General features: G+C 39.3%; 1 protein-coding gene across 1 annotated transcript; it reads left to right on the top strand.

The window, feature by feature from the left end:
• The first annotated feature begins 6,254 nt into the window (after window positions 1-6,254).
• Window positions 6,255-20,157, top strand: AGXT2 (alanine--glyoxylate aminotransferase 2). The gene is made up of 15 exons (XM_072359223.1): window positions 6,255-6,279; window positions 7,089-7,223; window positions 7,996-8,081; window positions 8,246-8,430; window positions 8,679-8,802; window positions 10,093-10,187; window positions 11,315-11,408; window positions 12,425-12,518; window positions 13,464-13,564; window positions 14,673-14,765; window positions 15,490-15,622; window positions 16,244-16,332; window positions 17,295-17,444; window positions 18,457-18,555; window positions 19,646-20,157. The coding sequence occupies exons 1-15, from the start codon at window positions 6,255-6,257 to the stop codon at window positions 19,754-19,756; spliced, it is 1,614 nt and encodes a 537-aa protein (XP_072215324.1). The 3' UTR covers window positions 19,757-20,157.
• The last annotated feature ends 86 nt before the right edge of the window (window positions 20,158-20,243 follow it).

Raw genomic sequence — 20,243 nt, 5'->3', positions numbered from 1 at the left:
AGAGTGGAAATGGCACGTTTTTGGTTGCTTGGGAGTAGCCAAGCTTTTTGGAGAATCTGGTAGCTAAATATGACTTGAACACACATTTTTCATGAACATACATCATCCTTTAAGATGAACAAATGTGCAGTTGGGTTATTTTTCCTTTGTATGCACTTTCATTGTTCAAAACAACCTGTTACTTCCCAGGTGGGAGTAACACCTTCTAAAAGTGGCCTTGAACATCTTTACAGAACTTTTGCACATCAAAGGAGAAAAAAATTCTGTAAAATCAGAATAATCTTCAGTGAAATTTGAGGGCCTTTGGGTGTTGAAATATTTCATTCTGTCTTGTTCGCAACATTATTTTTTTATTACAGCTCTTCAAGGAATAGCTTTTTATTATGAAATAGATGAGATTTTGTAGCAATTGTACACAGTGAATTCTTGTAAAGTTATGATATACCCTCGTGTAATAGCAGGTTCCTGAAACCTCTTTCAATACACAGTGGTTGAGCATGTAACAGAGTTTACCCCAGGAACTGGGATCAGCCCCGTAGGTCTTGCACCGAATTTCTCACCTTGAGTGAAGTTTGAATATTTGGGGTTTTCTGTGTGTGTGTGTGTGTGTGTGTGTGTGTGTGTGTTTGTTAAATGTATCACTTTTAAGTTTCAGTAGCATCAAACGCTCTTCAGAAAACTAATTTTATAAATTCATGAATTTGAATATCTATTTTAATTAATACTTTTATTGACAGTTTTCTTCAGTATTGAGAAATACAACTCATTCTTACTTTTCAAATTAGACTTGTTCTTTTAGCGAGGACAACTTTGATTCACAATTCTAATATTTCAGTATGGTGTTCCTGACTTGAAGAAATCTCATTTACTGAAGTGGACGTGTGCTGCCAAAACTTACTTTCACATAAAATGAAGGTCGGAGGAATGCTCTTGATGATACTCTGTAACTACAAAGGATTGTTTAATTACAGCGTAGTCATTTGATCTTATATAATACTAATAAGGGGATATATGTGTTTATAGAACAAACTGAAACACAAAAATATAGTGCTAATCAGTTTATATTAAAGCAGTGAATTCTGTGGTGTATTTGTTTATGTGTATATGTTTAGATGGCTGGAAAATCTATACTTGCTTTAAATGTCATTTAAGTATTTAAAGTGTAGTAGTAACAGCAGATGTTAAAAGTGAATAAGAACCATTTTATTTGTTATCTCTGAAGCACTGTACATGTGGAGTTCACATCATTAAGCCTGTAAGTGTGTTTGGTAATCTCTCATCAACTGTAAAGAATCTGAAAGCATTGGGCGAGCATACCAAAGTCATCTAAGCCAGTTTATGAACAGTAGAAATTTTCTACAAAGCCATAAAGACAAATGAAAGTTTCATGAGATCAGGCACCATATTCTTAAAGAATCACTACCTCAGATGTTTTGTGGTTGTTTTGTTGTTTTTGTTTTTTTTTTTTCCCACTCCCTTTTGAAAGGCAGACGAGCATTTTCCTTTTCTGTGTCAAACTGCAAATTGATTTGAAATGTTGTTTGTAATGTCTAAATTGTTTGTAATGGACAGCTTGTCATGAAATCATCAGTTCTGTCCTGCTGGTAGGGTGGGATGTTAGAGATACATAGCTAAATAAGAAGAGTTTATGTGTGGGGAAAAAAAGCAACAAAGAAGTTTTCATCTTGTAGGGAAAGCCATGCTGACCAGCTTGGCCGTCACAATTTTCCCCTTCCTGTTTTCTGCCACTGCCTATGTGCTCAGCTCTCTAGGTCTGAGCAAGCTGAGCTCTCAGAGATGCTCTGATTCTGGATCCCACCAATGGAACTAAGCACTTGTTAGCACTTACTGTTTAGTAAGACCTGCTTTCAGTTGAGTTTCTGAGAAGGAAATCTTCAAACTGTTCCTGAGTGAGTGAAAACAGAGACTAGTCCCAGTTTCAGCTGTCCCAAAACACATACTGAAAACCAAGTCACTGACTTCCTTCAGCTCCAGTGGTAGTGGTGTGGAAGGACTGACTGAAGTACACTGAGCTGGAAAAATCATGTAGCTCGGTCTTGAAAATCATTTTAAAACAAATAAAGGAATTTCTTCATCTTTCCTGTGTATGTCAAGCAGGAGATAAGGATAAATGGAATACAGAAACACACTGTGTATGATGAAAGGAAGAGTGGCTTGTGATTGGAGAAGTGACACGGTTGCTGCATGTGTCAGAGCAGACGAGTACAGTCAGTATGCTGTAGGATGGTGACTGCAGTTGAGAAGACAGGGAGGGAGAACAAAAAATAAAAGAATAAAATGTGTGATTAGTTTAAAAACAAATAAAAATCAAACAGTAAAGTGGTAAACGTGTTCTTAAGGGGAAAAAAAAATACTTCTACACCAAAACGGGAATGTGTTCAGCTACTTGAGATACTCCACAAAAGACAGTCATGCTTCATTATGTGCTAACCTGCTGGTAAGATGCTGAAATTGGCTACTACTGATATCTGTTACATACAAAGTGAAAAAGACTTATACATGTAAGTTGGTCACTCTGTTTATATTAATTATGGCATTTTCTCCCAGTAATCTGGAATTGGTTCCTGGCAAACCATGTCTGAACAGCCAGGCCCCTCATCTAATCTGCTGATGCATTTCCTACATTCATTAGGAAAAATTCAAAAAAAAACCAAAGTGTACCACACTGTCTTTAAATAAAACTTCTATTTTTATTCTTTTTTTTTTTTTTTTTTCCCAGACGATTTTAATTTATCTATTTTCAATCTCTCACAGATACACTTACCATTCTTAAGCAGTCTTCTATTGATTAAATGAGCTGTAAGCTCCAAGGGATAAAGTATTTTGTGGATACTAGCACACGGTCTGTGGACATTTCTGGGCATTGTTTAGTTTGTACCTGTGGCAATTGAAACACGCTTGACAATACATGATAATCATTAACATTTTCCTTAACTACAAAGCCTGTGTCTCAGTGATAAATTCTGAGATTTACCAAGACATTTAAAATACATTTCTGCCACTTCATATAAGTTTTTAAGAGAGATGATGTACATCAAAAGTAATTCAAAAGATGCCTGAATTATCTGTCTGTCCTCTTGCCACGCTGATAGGCTAAAAACATGGGTGTATACTCAACATTGGTGCACAGAGAGGTTAGAAATAAGGAAGATTTTTCACATGTTTTGTTTTCAGAATTCAGAGCTATTGTGCAGTTTGACTCGGTGGTGCTGCTTGTTTTGGTCTATGTCTTTATCTGATAAATTTTTCTTTGGAGAATGCTGCTTCTGTTTTAGTGAGCTGCTGAGTACCTTCACCTCATTTTGACATAAGTAAAAATGGACCGATTTTGCTTCATTTCCTACAAGAATCATAGTTGTGGGGTTTAAAGACACCGCACTGAGTAGAATTTTTAGAGGATGCTGGGAATCTTTGTAGATGGCACTCGTAGAAAGCATCCTTTGAGTAGGACAGAAAATATATATATATGTTAAGGAATACACAGATTTTTCTACAAAATACAGGTGAAAGTATTATGATGTCAAACAACATGTTTTAATGTTCATAATGCTGTAGACTTCTCTGAGTACTCGTCCCCAGGTCCGTCATTCCAAAAGGAAGAGGAAAAACTACTACTATAGTCAGAAGGGATCCACTGGGCTGCTACACTGCTGTTCATTTTTCATCTTGTGAAGCAATTTTTAATTCTGACCACAGATACCACTCTTCATCTGGAATGGCGCAGCCATCAGTTTTGTGAATGCATTATATTTCTCAGAGATACTCAGCACTGTCTGAATTTCTGAAATATTTACATTGTGCTTCATGTAATTGCTTTTTGTGGGTTCTTTTTGAGTCAATGTATAAAACAGCAATATCAGAGTTCCTGCTCTGAATAGGTTCTGCCCAGGAAAAAAATATATATATATCAGGAATCAGCAATTAATTGTATTCATTCAGATTTCTGGCATGCTGTTAAATGCAGGGGAAAGTCTCTGGAATTTCCTTGTCTTTGATAGCGGCAGCAGGTTTCCCAGAGAAACTAAGGTACAATTCAAATTGCATATTCTAAACAGCATGCACAGTAAACGACATGCTTCCCAACTAAGAAAAAACCAGTCTAATATTTAAAGTTTTTTGTTTCTTTTATATATATATATATGTATGTATATATATATATTTGTGTAAGCAAATTCATTCTCAGACTTGCAATATAAGCTAGGCCTTTTTTATTTCTCAATTACATGTTCAGAATTTGCACGCGATCTGGAATATTCAAGTTATTGTAGTGTCATTACTTTAGCAGCACAATGACTTGAAGCACAATTATTCTATGAAGCGGACCCAAACGTTTTGTAAATTTTTAAAATTAAAAAAATTATAGAAAGTAGATTTCATATTCAGTATGTACATTGGTTGGGACGTACTGGTATAAAAACAGTTGCTCAGGAATTCTTCATTGTTTCTAAGTGTATTTGAAGGAAAATGCTTTAAAATTATGTATTTTTTAAGTTCTTGATATTGAAAAAGCTGGCTTTAATAAAATCTGTTAGCAATTTCACTTGTAAGATCAATATTGTTACTGAAGTCTGTAGCTTTCTGGTGGACTTTTCTATATTTTGTCATTGTAAAATCTCTTTGCAATGGTGTTCGCATTTCAATTTAATAAAAGCTCTTGAATAGAATTCACAAAATCTTCTAGTTTTCCTCCTAAAATAAATAAATAAATAAATAAATAAATAACAGAAATTCCATTAAATATATCAAGGAAAAAAGAAAAATCAAAATTCAGCACAGTTTGTAGGACAGGTTCCCAAGTATTCCACAAGTTGAAGGCCCAGTGATAGATATGTTTAGCCCACTGAGCATGCAGGAGACTTCATACCACCTGTATTGAAGTAGATCCAGGCATCCAAACCTGGGTATAAAAGAAAATCTCATTTGTGAAGCGGAAGGACTTCTGACCTCTTGGAGAAGCTGTTTGGCTTACTCGTGAGAATCCATATCCCATATGACCAACTCTCCTGTTTCCTTCCAGAGAATGCCCACATCTTCCCTGGCCTTCCTTTTATGACTGATACACCTATAAAATTTCTTCTTGTTGCCCTTTATATCCCTGGCTAAATTTATTTCCATCTGGGTTTTAGCTTTCCTAACCTGATCCCTGGCTGCATGGACAACTTTTTGTAGTTCTCCCAGTTAATCCATTCCTCCTTACACTTCTTATAGACATTCTTTTTGCACTTAAGGAAGTCCAGGATTGGACATAACTTCCTCCATGTTGATCCATGGAGGCTTCCTGTCATTCTTGCCTGCCTTCCTTTTTCTTGGGATTCACTCCTTCTGGGCTTGGAGGAGATGGTACTTCAATACTGACCAGCTTTCTCGGGCTCTTCTTCCCTCCAGAACCTTATCCCATGTCACGCTGCTAAGCAGTTCTCTGAAGAGGTCGAAGTCTGTTCTCCTGGCATCCAGAGCAGCAAGCCAGCTGTGCGCCCTCTTTGATGCCTTAAGTATCATTAACTCCACAATTTCAGGGTCACTGCAGCCAAGATTGCCCCTGGGTTTTACATTACTCATTTGTTTCCCCTTTTTGGTGAGGACAAGGTCCAGCATAGCACCTTTTCCCATAGGTTCCTGTACAACATGGAAGAGTAAGTTACCAACAACACACATTCCGGGACTCTCTTTGATTGCTCGTGCCTAGTTGTGTTGTCCCTCCAACAAATTTTGGGGTGGCTGAAGTCCCCCATGTGGACCATGTTTTGTGAATGAGAAGCTCTTCCTATCTGTTCATAGAAGGCCTCATCCACTTGGTCTTCCTGGTCTGGCAGCCTGTAGCAGGTCCCCACTAAAATGTTTCCTTCCCCTGCCCTCCCTTTATCCCTAACCCATAAGCTCTTTGTCAGCTCGTCTACCCCCAGGTGCAGGTCCATGGATTCCAGCTGGTCATTGATATAGAAAGCCATACCTCCTCCCCTTTTCCCTTGCATGTCTTTCCTAAAGAGTTTATACCCATCCATCCCTACATTCAAGTCAAGAGAGCCATCCCACCACATCTCAATGATGCCTACGACATCATAGCCTTGTAGGCATGCACATGCCTGCAGCTCTTCTTGCTTGTTCCCCATGCTCTGTGCATTAGCATACAGGTATAATATTCACTGGCAATTGTGTGTAGTTACAGCATATGCTGATTATTAGGGAATACCATCACAGATCTATTTCTTCTGGTACTATTTAGTATTATTACAATGAATGGTGATGAAATGAAAGAAGGTAAAGTGTTCTGCTTTCCAAAAACAAAGCAGGCTAAAATTAATATTACCTGTGTCTTGTAGAAATATGCTGGGAGTTTAAACTAAAATACATTAATATTGAGTTTCAAGGGATGAAAGTAAACCAGGGTGTAAACCCTGAATGAAGGAAGCATTTTCATTCCCCCAAAATGTCCTGGAGTGGTCATTAAAATTGCTAAAAAAAAAAAAAATGGGAACTTTTCACAGTTTGTAGGAAAAAAAAATAGAATAAAAATGTGGCCTCTGCTGAGGCCACACATTGAGCACTGCGCTCAGTTTTTAGCCCTCCACTACAAGAAAGACATTGAGGTGCAAGAGTGCATCCAGAGAAGGGCAGTGAATCTGTGAAGGGTCTGGAGCACAGGATTTATGGGGGCAACTGAGGAAACTGGGCTGTTCAGAGGAGGCTCAGGGGAGACTTTATTGCTGTATTCAGCTCCCTGAAAGGAGGTTGTGGTCAGCAAAAGGAAAGGAGATTGTGTTCTCGGAGTGCTTTGTGCTGTCTCTGTTGAGTGATGGCCGACACACAGAATACTTATCAGCATTGGAGAGCGATGAGAGGCGCTCCCTTGTAACCACATCCCTCATGACCGCACATTCAGCGTTAGCCACTTCCCCAAGGTGTTTATGCTTCTGCATGTACTATGAGTGGTTATTTTACTTTGTGCACAAGCATCATCAAAATAAATAAATAAATAAATAAATAAATAAATAAATAAATAAATAAATAGAAATGCAACCAGCACTAGTAGCTGGGGCACGGCCTTGCACACCACGGCCAGCCTGAAGTCAGTGACACCCCGGTGGCCTTCAGCCTCCAGCGGAGCTGCGCTTCGCAACAGGAGGACACCGAGGGGCGGGACGAGGGCAGCGGCCCTGAGGCGGCTGTGGCGGCGGGCATGGCGGGCGGGCGGCTCGGCGGCGGTGAGGGAGCGGCTGCGGGAAGGAATGGGCGGTGATAGCGGCGATAGCGGCGATAGCGGCCTGATGGGGGCTCAGGTGGAGCTTGTCCGCAGGAACGCGGCTCCGAAACCCTGAGAGTCCCGGGCAGGGGCTGGGGGTGCGGCCGGCCGTAGAGAGGGGTTGACTTTGTTGTGAGGGGGAAAGGAGCGCTTCGAGAAGGGATGTGGGTTCCTGTGGAAGCCGAGCTTGTCGGGATTTATGGGTTTTAATTCATATTTTCTGAGCGGCTCGTATCTGATTTATTTCAGGGAGCTTTACTTTTCATTCCTTCATGGTTAAACGTGTGTCAGGGATCGTGTAAACCCTGAGGTGCTGAAAAACAAACGTCTTCCACTCTGCTGATAGCATTGGGGTGAAGAAAGAGAGCACACTGAAGCTGCAGCTCTGTGTGGTGGCGGCACACCTTGCTCAGGTCTGCTCTGCAGCCCTGGAGAAGAGAGCTGTACTCATGCTGCTCCTCGATGACAGCTATCAGAAGCTGATTTTTATTTATTTATTTTTTCCTCAAACAAAAAGTAAAGCAAGACACATTTTGCCTTTACAAGAATAGAGTATTTAAGTAATTTTTTTTTTTTTTTTTTTTTTCCCACCCAATGGAAATTTCTCAGGAAAAAAAAATATATGTATACACACTTGCCTTAATGGTAGCCTGTGTGTTCTGTGAGCAAGCTTGAGAAACTCTTTCAGATGTGCACTTTGATACATGCTTGATAATTCTGTTACTATTTTGCAGTTGTCTTTAGGCAGCAGAAATGGAAAAGCTCGATGTCCATGCGGGCAAAAATGCCTCCTTGCAACTTTGTACCTGAAAAATACCAAGTAAGTCACACTGCACTTGAATTCATGTAAAACTGCAGTATGAGATCTTGTTTCAGAAAGTTAGTTTGTGTGTTAAAATTATGTTCTGTGAACAACCACTGCTGTTGCATCAGAATGGATCTTTAGAATGCATGAGCAGATGTTGACTTTTTTATTCCCCTCAGTCGTATCCGTATGAACGTATGCTGAAGATTCGTGAACAAAATATTGCTCCTTCACTGCGGATGTATTACAAGAAGCCTTTGTTGCTGCATCAAGGACATATGCAGTGGCTGTTTGATTATAAAGGACAAAGATATCTTGATCTCTTTGCTGGAATTGTTACTGTCAGTGTTGGTCACTGTCATCCGTAAGTATGTTACTGATTGATTGACAAAAATGCAGTACAAAATGTAGGAGAGGTGCTTTTGATGGCTTTGGTCTTTATTAATCTGAGGCACTGTGCGCCAAAAGCCAGGATATAATTCGCTGGGTTTTTGTGTATGGCATATTGAGCTGTGTCTGGCTTTTCAGCATAGTAACAGAAGCAGGGGTGTGTGTGCTTGCATACATCTATGTTGAGTTAAATCCCCATGTCTCTTCTTGTTCTACCTGCAGGAAGGTAACTATGGCTGCCCAGAAACAACTTGCTTGCCTTTGGCATACCACTAATATTTACATGCATCCATCAATCCATGAATATGCAGAGAAGCTAACTTCACTTTTTCCTGATCCACTTAAGGTACTTCACTTCTGACAGCAGCAGGGGTGGGAGATCGGGTGTCTGTTTATTAAATGGAAGTATTTATTGCACACATAAATGAGTGCCACAGTATCTGCAGAGGGAATCCCTCTTCACAAGCTGCCAGGTAAAGTGAGCATGATGAGCCTCTAGGCTTTTCCTTTAGACTCACTCAGATGTGGACAAGTGTAATAAGCCAAGCCGCTGCTGTTCTACTTGGGTCTTTCTCTCCACTTAACACTCTGAAGAGATGATGCCAGTTTAAAAATGACTGAAGGAACCAAGATGATGTTAAATAGTGTTCACGTAGCCAGCCTTGTCCTGGATCTTGCAAAAATTGTAAGAGAAAAGTATTTGACTGTGTCTTGGGTAGTGAGTGTTACTGCTATTTAAGTAAACAAACCACATAAATGTCATGTGTCGTGTTCACAGAATCAGTAGGAAAAGTACTGTGATTTTTTCAGGTAAAAGAAACCAGTCATAAAATGAAATTTGGCTGCAAGAAATGTGTGAAGCTATTGCAGTCTTAGGAAATGGAAGGTTTAAAAATAAATGAGTCTAAAGCATCTGCATAGAATAAGCAGCGGAGTATCTCAGTCTCTTCTGAAAACAAAATTTAAAAGCTGTGCTTCCTGAAAAGAGGTGTAATGAAGAGAATGGCCTTGACTGGGGCTCAGCAAGGACCCATTTCAAGAAGCAGAGACTCTTTGCTTGACAGGAGACTAAGTATCTCATAGACCTGAGCTCCAATACACCCATTCAGTTAATGGTCCCTTCCAACCCCTGCAACTCTGTGATTCTGTGAAACAAGGGAAGACAGATGAAAAATGGGGGAAATGAATAAAAGGGGAAAACAAGGGAAAAAGATCCCCTTAATTTTCATTTGCAACCAGTAAGCCAGCTCTTTATACCTCTTCTGCTGTTGTGTCTCTGTCTTTCACTCCTTGTAACTGTAGTACAAGGGTAATACACAGCTGTTTTTACCTGTGTGAAAGTTATTCAGTTAGTCAGCTCAGTTTTACCCAAACACTTTTATTTTTCTCAAAACCAGTGTTACATCTTAGGTGTGAGATGGAAAACCTGAAGATTCTTGGCATAAAAGATTTTCTATATTGTCTCGTAGTAGATAAGACCATCTTGATCCTCATTCCCTTCTGCAGTCTGCGGGCAGCACTAAGTTTACTGCAGTGAGGTCGCTTTGTTGCAGCGGAAGTTGTTCATACTGTTAGGAAGTAACATCTGAGCAGGTTGCGGTTGTGCACTATACTGACCATAAGCATTCTTCTGTAGGTGGTTTATCTTACCAACAGTGGGTCAGAAGCCAATGATTTGGCCATGTTCATGGCAAGGTTATATACTCGGAACTTTGATGTCATCTGTTTCAGGTAATAGGATTGTTTTAATCAAACTACCTGTGTGTGTGATTGGTTTCTATATGCCTAAAGGAGAAAATAGTGGAAACATCTAACACTGGATCTGCTGAGGACACTCTGCTGGGCAAGGAAGTAGAACAGTATTTGATGCATTACAATAGGACTCGTTTGCATAGGAAACAGAACCTTCAATTTCTGCTTTTCTTATTTAGTAAAAGACTCTAGTCTAGCTCAGGCTGTGCCATGATGGACCTCCATTCAGGGTCAGGGCAGTCTTCAGCAGTTGCTGCCTTCCTCATTTGTTCTGACTGTCCTCTGCACTCGTCTGTAGGAGTTCAAAGGTATCTCTGGAATAGCAGTGCAGTGAACTGCAGCAGGGAACTGATCTGGCTGAAAGCTATCCTGCAGGAAAGATCTTCTGGTTTTGTTTGTTTTGTTGCCTTATATTTCTGCCAGATCCCTGAACCACAGTTCACTGCACAGCTACACAAACAGTTCTTCTGACTTAACTACAGGGGTAGTGCAGAGGTGAGGGCTACGTAAGCACCAGCGTAAGCGATTATTCTTGTTACTCTGCTTCCAGACAGCCACAGTTAATAGATTAAAAGGCCACGTTATGAAGAGCTATATTTTTCTTCCATTCTGTTTAGCAGAACATCTAGTATCTACCTGGCATATATATTCTACATAATGAACTTCTGATTTGTGTATAAAACTAGCAGTAAACTGCTGTGTAGTTTAATGATTGGCAGCATCTGTTTGAGAGATTATCAGTGCCTGTGATTGAAAGAACACAGATGTTTACTCTGTAGGGTTCAGGTGCTGCAGAAGAGCTTTGTGAAACACTTACATAAAACCTGTCTGAATTGCTACCAATTCAAGTCCTCATACTCTTGTCTTTGTGAGCATCACTTCACAATTACAACATGTGAAACTGCAGGAAACAGATATAGACGGGCAGTCATAGAGCTTTCAAAAATAGAGCAAAAAAAGACAGCATGAATCTTCTTGTTTCAAGTGTAGCAGTAAACACTTCTCCCAATAATGTGTACCTCAGAGGCATGTCTTCTCAGAACTGATAGTGCTACAGTCTCTTTTTGGAAGTGAGTAATGTTCTTGTACTTTATCTGTTTGCACAGAGGAGCGTACCATGGAGGCAGCCCTTATGCACTGGGATTGACGTCTATCGGTTCTTATAAACATGGCGTTGCCAATGGCATTGGCTGCTCAACGGTGAGATGCATATATATTTTATTTAATATAATAATAATCTGAGTAAATGGAAATGTATTTGAATGTTTTAATGATTAGCAAGTTTCTGTCTTCAAAGTGCTTAATAGCTATTGATCACGTTACAGCATGTTCCTGCAGCAAGAGCCGGATGCTCCATGTAGATTTGCTTACGCTAATTTGGATTTGGGACAATCATAACACGAGTTATCACAGTACTTCAGTTTTGTTTGGTACTCTCATGGAAGTTTGTCTATGTGCAAAGTAATAATAGTCAAGACCCTTTTTCTCATGTTTGCATTGACATATCTGTGCAAAGCTGATTTCTGCTGATCTGAAGATGATTCTGCCCAGGAATGAAAATGAACCCATTCTTTATGTCAGAAAGAGGAGATATGTATGTATTTCTGAAATCTATTGATGAAAAATGGCAATAACTTAAATCTGTGCCCTTGAGAAGATAGGAATGGCTTTCTGTTTACTAGAAGATGACATTAGATGTTCTGGTCTGAGCTGGCAGTCCAGCCACAGCATGAGCTCTAGAAAGGCACTTTAGAGTGGACTTACAGCCTGGTTCACTAGATGAAACATTCCATGTCTTCAGCCAACTTTTCAGCAGGATTAGAAGGCAGGAATTCCCTATTTTTAATTATCTGCTGTAATATCAGACAGCCTCCCGGTATTTTGAGATTTTGTCATACTTTAGATTACTGAAGTACTACCAGCAACTCTTACAACACTGCCATTAATCTTAGGTAACCATAAGGGCTGACTAACTCAAAGAGCAAAGTAAAGGATGCAATCAGTTGATCACTACTGCAGGAATACCCATGTGGTTGAATTTTGATATTATTTTATTAGTGATCTTTGGACGAGTCACTGGAACTAGATATGCACTTTAGCAGTGTTTTGTTGTTGCTGTTGTTTGTTTATTTGTTTGTTTCATTAGAGTCAATCCCAGGTATGATTAACATATCTCTTAGAAAGCTGTCGTCAGGTATTTCTTTTATCCTTCACAGACAATGTTGCCAGATGTTTTTCGTGGTCCATGGGGAGGCAGCAATTGCAGAGATTCACCAGTGCAAACTGTTCGAAAATGCAGTTGTGCTGAAGGTTGGTAAATGGTAAAATGTATGTGTATTTCAGATCAGGGAATACTAGGGGGCTGTAGGAGTAAACTGTATGCCCAGATTATTGTTTAAGTTGTATTTACCTCCACCAGAAAGATGGCCATTCCTCAACAGATGTCTGGCTAGGATTTGCAAGGGTAATTAAAGCAAATATTGCAAAAACCTCATGTACCTGCTTCCCATGGAAAAAATATATTGGTCATATGCTCAGATTTCTTCCCAAAATCCAATTTCCAGCGTTTTTCATGATCAGTTCTGATATTTGGGAACCTGTGGAACTAAAACCTTTGTACATGGGAAAGAATGGAAATGTTGTTTACGTATCATGCATGTCTTACAGTGTGGAAGCTCCTCTAGTGCTCTCCTTTGAGTAGCAAATTCTGTATTTTTTCCACTGTTTCAGAAGGCATCTTTTATTGTTTTAATTCACATGCATATCAAATATTTTCTTCTTAGTTTTGCCCTGTATAGTGATTGGGGAGATTAGCTATACTGATTGCTCTATTCTTCATTACAGCATAGACTGATATGCAACTATTCTCCAGAATCCTCGTATCTGCACTAACCTAATGATTCCTTATGCCTTATGCTGACAATTATTAACCCCTGAGAAAGGGTCTGCTTATTTCTTCTGCTCATGTGAGTGATTCAGAAACACCTTCTCCATTGTACGGATTATTTAGTTGCGTAATATGTAACAAAGTCTGTTGGCTTTGCCAGTTTCAAAACTGTCAGTCTATAGAGTATAAATGGTTTAGGAGAAAATTAGAGGTTCCTTCTTGTAAAATTTAAAATTTTAATGTATTTGGGAGGTGATATTTACCATATGGTCAAATAGTACTTGTAGATTAGATATGCAATTTCATGTTTTGAAGCTGCTTCTATGACTTTAAGTAAATGATCTCTAAAATATTTTCCCTCTAAACAGGTGTATGTCATGCAAATGAGCAGTACATTGAACAGTTCAAAGATACTCTGAACACTTCTGTGCCAAAGACAATAGCTGGATTTATTGCAGAAGCAATTCAAGTAGGTAGTTTGCCATTTCTCAATTGTTATAGCACGTACAGCGGTGTAGTGTGAACTAATAAGATCTGGTGTATTTTAGCTACACTCAAAATATAAATATCTACTTGCCTTAAGCACCTTAAATGTTTGAAGGAAAAAAAAAAAAGGATGCACTCGTAAAATTTCAGCTTTTGTCACTGATTTTGCTGGAGCTGGAATGTTGGTGATGAAGTTCAAAAATTGTGAATAAGTGTACTTTTTTTCAGCGAATAAATAACAACAGTGGTATATGCTATTGTTCAGTACCTGGTAACTTCCAAGTTGCATGGTGTTTTTCCGCTTCCTGCTTCCATAAACTTTGTATCAATTCCTGTTCCACCTCCTTCCAGCAAGTTTTCCACTGTGTTTTTTTTGAAGCTCTTTGTCGAGTGGTGACCAGTTGTAGGATTAATTGCAGTGCTTCACCTCAGCTTCAAAACTAATTTATTTTCAAAACTAATCTCAGTTTCAAAACTAATGTATATGTGTTTATTTTTTTAATAGAAGGAATTGAGAATATATCCCAGGGACAGAAAGGGGGAGAAGCATGCGTTGTGTCTGTGATCTCAGGTGTTTTGCTTTGTTTTGTTTTGTTTTAGCTCTGTTTTTACTTGCTAAGCCCTGATCGGAGGAGCCATTGCATTGTAGGTATGGAGTAGGATTTCTGATTCAAAAGGAAACTGGGAAGGTGAACAGAGATTCAGGAAACGGTATTCTAAACAACTTTACCAAAGAAGGGACGTCAGATCCCTAGCTAGGTTTCCCATCAATCAATTTACGTTTTTCTCAGTGCATAGGTTTTCTATGTACTTGGTTTGGCAGTTTATCTTTAATCCATTCTGTCTTATAGCAACTGATTTTACACTATGGCCTCACAAACATTTATACAAGCACAGCTCACAGAACAAAATACTACCCCATGGGAATACGTGACCTGAGCAGTTTCAGTGCTGAAGCCAGAAATTTGAGACAACAGTCTTGCAATTACCTGAGGGCAGCTGATATTTTTCCTTACTGTGGGACAGTCACCCAGCACAATTCCTGTTTCTTTTTTCTGTTCCTGAAGACGTTTTCTTTTTTGTCTTGGCAGGGTATTAATGGAGCTGTTCAGTACCCAAAAGGTTTCTTAAAGGAAGCTTATCGGCTAGTACGGGAAAGAGGAGGTGTTTGTATTTCAGATGAAGTGAGTGTTTTTACCTAAAAACTTACATAGTTTTGTCTCCCTCTGTAAGTCATCTGAAAAGAATCCACGTAAAGGTGAACTGGAACGCCGTAAATAAGGGAAATGCCAAATGTTTCATTGATTGAGGTTATCATGGTGCCTTCTTTCAAGGCTCCTGGTTTTCACTGCCTTTATTCTGCACTGTGGTATTCTAATTTTAGACACACATAAGGCTTGTGGCAGGCTTGAGTCTTTAGGTTTTAGAAGTAGCACAGAGTAAATTTACAAAAACATGCAGTTAATAAATGCCAGCTGTGATGGGGTTATTGTCACACTAACACTCTTTCTTACAACTGTTGTTGGTGTGTGTAAACTCTAGAATGGGTTTATTTTGCATTTCCTCTTCAACTATATTTTCTAAATAAAATTTGCCTATTGCCAGTTTGAAATATGGATAAACTCATGGGACTGTGATACTTGCCTCAGATAGAATAGATCAGGAGTAGGATTGCTATTTTGAAACATGCTAAGCAACTGCATTTCCTCTCCCTTTTTAAATGGATGCTGCAGTATGTCTGTATGTCTCAACCTGCCTACGACATGGTGAGATGCTAGCTATTCCACCTGTTAGAAAACAGCAAAAATAGCAATACTTGTGGATCAGCAATAATTGAAAAAGAAAAATGAACCATATTGTAAAATATGAGAAGATAACAGGTATCTCTATGGATTTTTCCTTTGAAAGGTACAGACAGGATTTGGACGGACAGGCAGCCATTTCTGGGGATTTCAAACGCATGATGTAGTCCCTGACATAATTACTTTAGCAAAAGGAATTGGTAATGGCTTTCCAATGGCAGCTGTTGTTACAACAAAAGGTATAAGCATTCTGTTCTGCTGAAGATCTAAATAGGACAAATACATAATATACAGCACAATAATTACTAATCATAGAGGTGCGTGTTCAGACAACTAAGATTATTAACAAATCTCAGTCTCAAGATGTTTTCTGAGGTGAATTGTTTTATCAGTTCTGAGTTATTTTATCAAGTGCTGTGCTATACCAGTGTAAAGATGTATTTGGATTAGTTTTGTAGTACAACTAGAGCAGAGATGACCTTGTGAGTCATGGATAGAAATGGTAATAGATCCTGGAACTCCTCGCTGAATGCACCATTTTAATGAATAATGCACAACGAGTAACTAAGGAGCATGTTAACGGACTACTTCAGCATTATTATTATTATTCATATGAATAAATCTGGTGAAGAAAATTTGTAGGTGATGCCCTAAGGCCACAACTAACTAATTCTATTAAGTGTGACGTTGGTTTTGTGTTTTCCTTTTTAAGTCTGTCTTCAGCATCTAGACTCTACAATTTTTGCAGTGTATTAGTCAGGATAGGAGTACAGCAGTGTATTTTAAGTTAACGTAGATAACTGTTGTTACCAAATGTAAGGAAACCGTAAGACTAACTATTATTATTTTCTTCTTTTAAGAGATTGCAAATTCGTTGGCTCAAAACCTTCACTTCAATACCTTTGGAGGAAATCCTCTGGCCTGTGTTGTGGGATCTGCAGTTCTTGATGTAGGGAGAATGTTATGCTTTTTTTGTTGTTGTTGTTGTTTTAATGTAACAAAAGATAGATAAGAAATGCTTGCATTTGTTCCTACTGTAAAATTGCATGTTGGCAATTTTACAGCTGTATTAAATTTATAAACATCCACAAGTATTATTTGTACACAGCTCTGGTATCCTGTGTGTAGGGTAAAATGATTCTGATTATCTCCACTGCAAAACTCCATCCCTGTTGTAAGAATTTGAACCATCTGCAATGTCATAAGCTGGAGCCCACCTCTGGGGCAAGGAGATGGTCAGAATCAGGAAAAATAGAATGGAACTGGAAGGGAAGGAGGAGACAGGAGCAAAGAATTATAAAGAAAAGCAAGAAAACAGGAAGGAAAAACACTCATGTTTACTTCTAAAATTGTGGTTTTTGTTTTCATTCACTATTTTTCTTAAAGCCAATTTTAAGTTTGTAAAATGGTTTGTGCATGTCAGTGCTGGCAGCTGGCAGCATGTCAGAACTTCGATTAAAAGTGCCCTCTAAGAGTAAGGAGTGCATTTAACTGTTAAAGCACTCAGACTTCACTAGAATGCCGCCTAGTACACAGAAGTGCCAAGTTTTATTCTTTTCATGATGCTGGAGAAAGTTAAAGTATGCAAGATTTTGCAAACAATTATGGAGGCCGGGTATTTTTCAGCTATGATTATTTGTGAGCATGAGTTACTGAAATACGACTGTTGAGAAATAAGTGAAACATGCAAAAGAACAAAGCAACATCAAAACATTAGGTTCAGATTCATCCTGATGCCACTAGTTAAGTGCAAGAGAGGAGAAATTTCAGTACTGTAGCCATGAAGGAACACAGTATGCAAATCTGTGAGAGAAAGTGAAATAAACGTAATGCCACCAACCTAAATGGGGATTAACCAGATGTACAGGAAGCTTCTCCTGTAGCTTTGTCATCATATGTCCTTTTTACCAGGCTATTGAAGAAGACAGTCTTCAAAACAACAGCAAGGATGTGGGAACATACATGTTACTAGAGCTTGCTAAACTACGGGATAAATTTGAGATTGTTGGAGATGTCCGTGGCAAGGGACTCATGATTGGGATAGAAATGGTGACAGATAAGGTTGGTGATATACTTTATACCTTTTGACTTACAGTGCCATTGCAAGTTTTATTTCAACTGAAATGAAATGTGATAGTATGAGGATTATATCTTAAATACGAATGATGGAGTGAGAAAACACTGCTCTGGCTAAAACTGAGCCAAAACATTCCAGCATTTTGAGTTAACAGTGACTTGTGTACTTCAATTACAGAAGTTCATCATAGATGGCAGATAAATTATCATAGACTCAGCTAGGTTTGAAAAGACCTCTAAGATCAAACCCAGCTGTTATCCCAGCACTGCCGAGTCTACCACTAAACCACGTCCCTAAGCACCACATCTGTGCTTTATAAATACCTCAGGGTTGGTGGTGCAGCCTGATCCAATGCTTCACAACTCCTTCATTAATGATTATTTTTCCTGGTATCCAACCTGCACCTCCCCTCGTGCAACTTAAGGCTATTCCCTCTTGTCCCATCATTACCTATCTGGGGAAGAGAGGCCAACCCCCACCTTGCTACAGCCTCCTTTGATGTCACTGCAGAGAGCAATGAAATCTCCCCTGATCACTGTAGGCTAAATAACCTCACTTCCCTCATCCACTCCCCATAAGACCTCTGCTCCAGACCGCTCACCAGCTTTGCTGCCCTTCTCTGGACACACTCCAGCTCCTCAAAGTCTTTCTTGTAGTAAGGGTCCCAAAACTGAACACAGTATCCAAAGTACTGCCTCACCAGTGCCAACTACAAGGGAACAATCACATCCTGGCTTGTATCAGCATGTCATGGGGTTCCTTGGCCACTGTTTGTCTGTGTTCAGCCAGCTGACAACCAGTATCCTCAGGTGCTTTTCCTTTGGGCGGCTTTCCAGCTATTCTTCCCATAGCCTGTAGCATGGCAATTACCTTTTTCAGCTGATGTTTTAGACAGAGACGGGTGCAGGATTTATTGGAAAAAACTGGAATAATGCATCTTTTTTCCTAGAATTAATTTAGAATATCCTAGTGAAGTCTACTATTCACTTTCCATAGGCCAGTCGCCGCCCTCTTCCACCTGAAGAAATCAATGAAATCTGGGAGGACTGTAAAGACATGGGTGTTTTGATCGGCAGAGGAGGCCTCTACAATCAGGTACCGAACTTCTGGTTAAATTAACTTTAGTTTAGGAAATGAAGAAGAAAACATATATATTTAGAAGCTCTCCCTGCTTAATTTTTCTTGGTTTACAAAATGGGCAGGAGCTGTTTGTTTCATTTTCAAGTGGGCTGAATTTCTTTCAAGCTTGCAGTTTTCCTTTGGAAGGACAGTTTCACCTAGAAAAGCAGCACAGTGTAATATAACCAAATTAGAGAGAATCAGCAACGCTAAGCGTTGGTTACTGTTGGAGTTATAACCTGGTCTGGTCTGATGGCAGAGAAACAAGTTTATTCTTGCTAGTTCTTTCATTCTAGAGAGCTGATAATATTCTATCTGGATGTTAATATAAGAAATAAACGTAAAGACAGCTCCTACCAGAAATACAGCACAGAAGAAAGAATTGCAGGCAAATGGGCATCAGCCATTTGAAGATACATTATGCTGTACTCATGGCTTTGTGCCACAAGCTTATTAGAGCTTATTAGTAACAGATTTTGGGATGGTTAAGTCAGTTAAACCCTCAGAGCAGCTTTTCTATGAGATAGGTACAGGATGGCTAGAAGCTGGACACTGCCTTTGTCATCCCATAGGCTGACCCACAGGTCACAGACCAGAAGACAGGTTATATCCTGCAGCACAGTGTAGTCAAATCTGATTCTGCTCATGAGAATGCTGTTTGTCTGGGAGCATTACCTGAACTCAGCCCCAGCTGAAGTGGGGGAAGAGCAACCATTATGTGCCTTCTGCATAAAGCCTTAGAATACACTGACAGGAAAATTTAAAATGAAAGTTTAAGACTCTTACTGAAGCTCAGTGACTTTGTAAGCATTATGCTACCAAACATTTCGACTTTTAGTACCTAATTTCTTACTAAGTCGCACTGTGCATGTATCCTTTCCTGATCGACATGCATTCAAGTTATATTGACCTAACTGAAAGTTCATATTTAGTGATTCTCTTTGAAACTTAATGGAAAGCCTTTAATATAGAAGAAAAATACCTGTCAGCAGGTTAACACAATGCAGAGGACTTGTGTTCTTTCCATACCGTTTTAAGGATGTCTTTTCTTTTTCTTTCTTCTCAGACATTTAGAATTAAACCTCCTATGTGCATTACTAAAAAGGATGTTGATTTTGCTGTTGAAGTAATTCATGCTGCATTAGAGAGACACGTGGAAAGAGCAGCTGCCAACTAGACTTGTTTTTTTGCGAGATGCACATCAGATCTGACCCTTGCTGCCTGAGGAAAGCATTGTCTGAAGATAAAATACTTGTCAGCATCACAAGGCTACTGTTACAGAGCCAGACTTAAAAGAATGCTCTCTAACCCATTTTATCAAAACACAGGTTAGTATTTCAGTTGCCCTCAACAAGGCAGCAGGCGATGCTAACGGTTGGGAATGGTCAAGGCACACTGCTTTATTTCTGTTGCTCCTTGTTCCTTACTCTTCCACTGCTGCTTTTCTCTCACTATTTCTCTAAATTTCACTTTTTCTCTAGCAGGCTGCAGTCCCCTTGGGTGAGGTGATAGGAGGTTATTTGTTCCTTTATTCCAGCCTTGTTCCTGTATCTTCTCTGTTGCCGTTTCTTACCTACATTTTCAATGCAAGCAATACAAAGTCCTGCTTCACCTAACATTGGCATGTGGTAGGACTGCTGCAAAGCCAGCTGTGAGGGTAGTCC

Source organism: Excalfactoria chinensis, chromosome Z, assembly GCF_039878825.1.
Source record: "Excalfactoria chinensis isolate bCotChi1 chromosome Z, bCotChi1.hap2, whole genome shotgun sequence".
In the NCBI taxonomy this organism is placed as follows: domain Eukaryota; kingdom Metazoa; phylum Chordata; class Aves; order Galliformes; family Phasianidae; genus Excalfactoria; species Excalfactoria chinensis.
The sequence above is the reverse complement of the archived record's forward strand: the minus strand, read 5'-3'. Positions and strand labels throughout refer to the sequence as shown.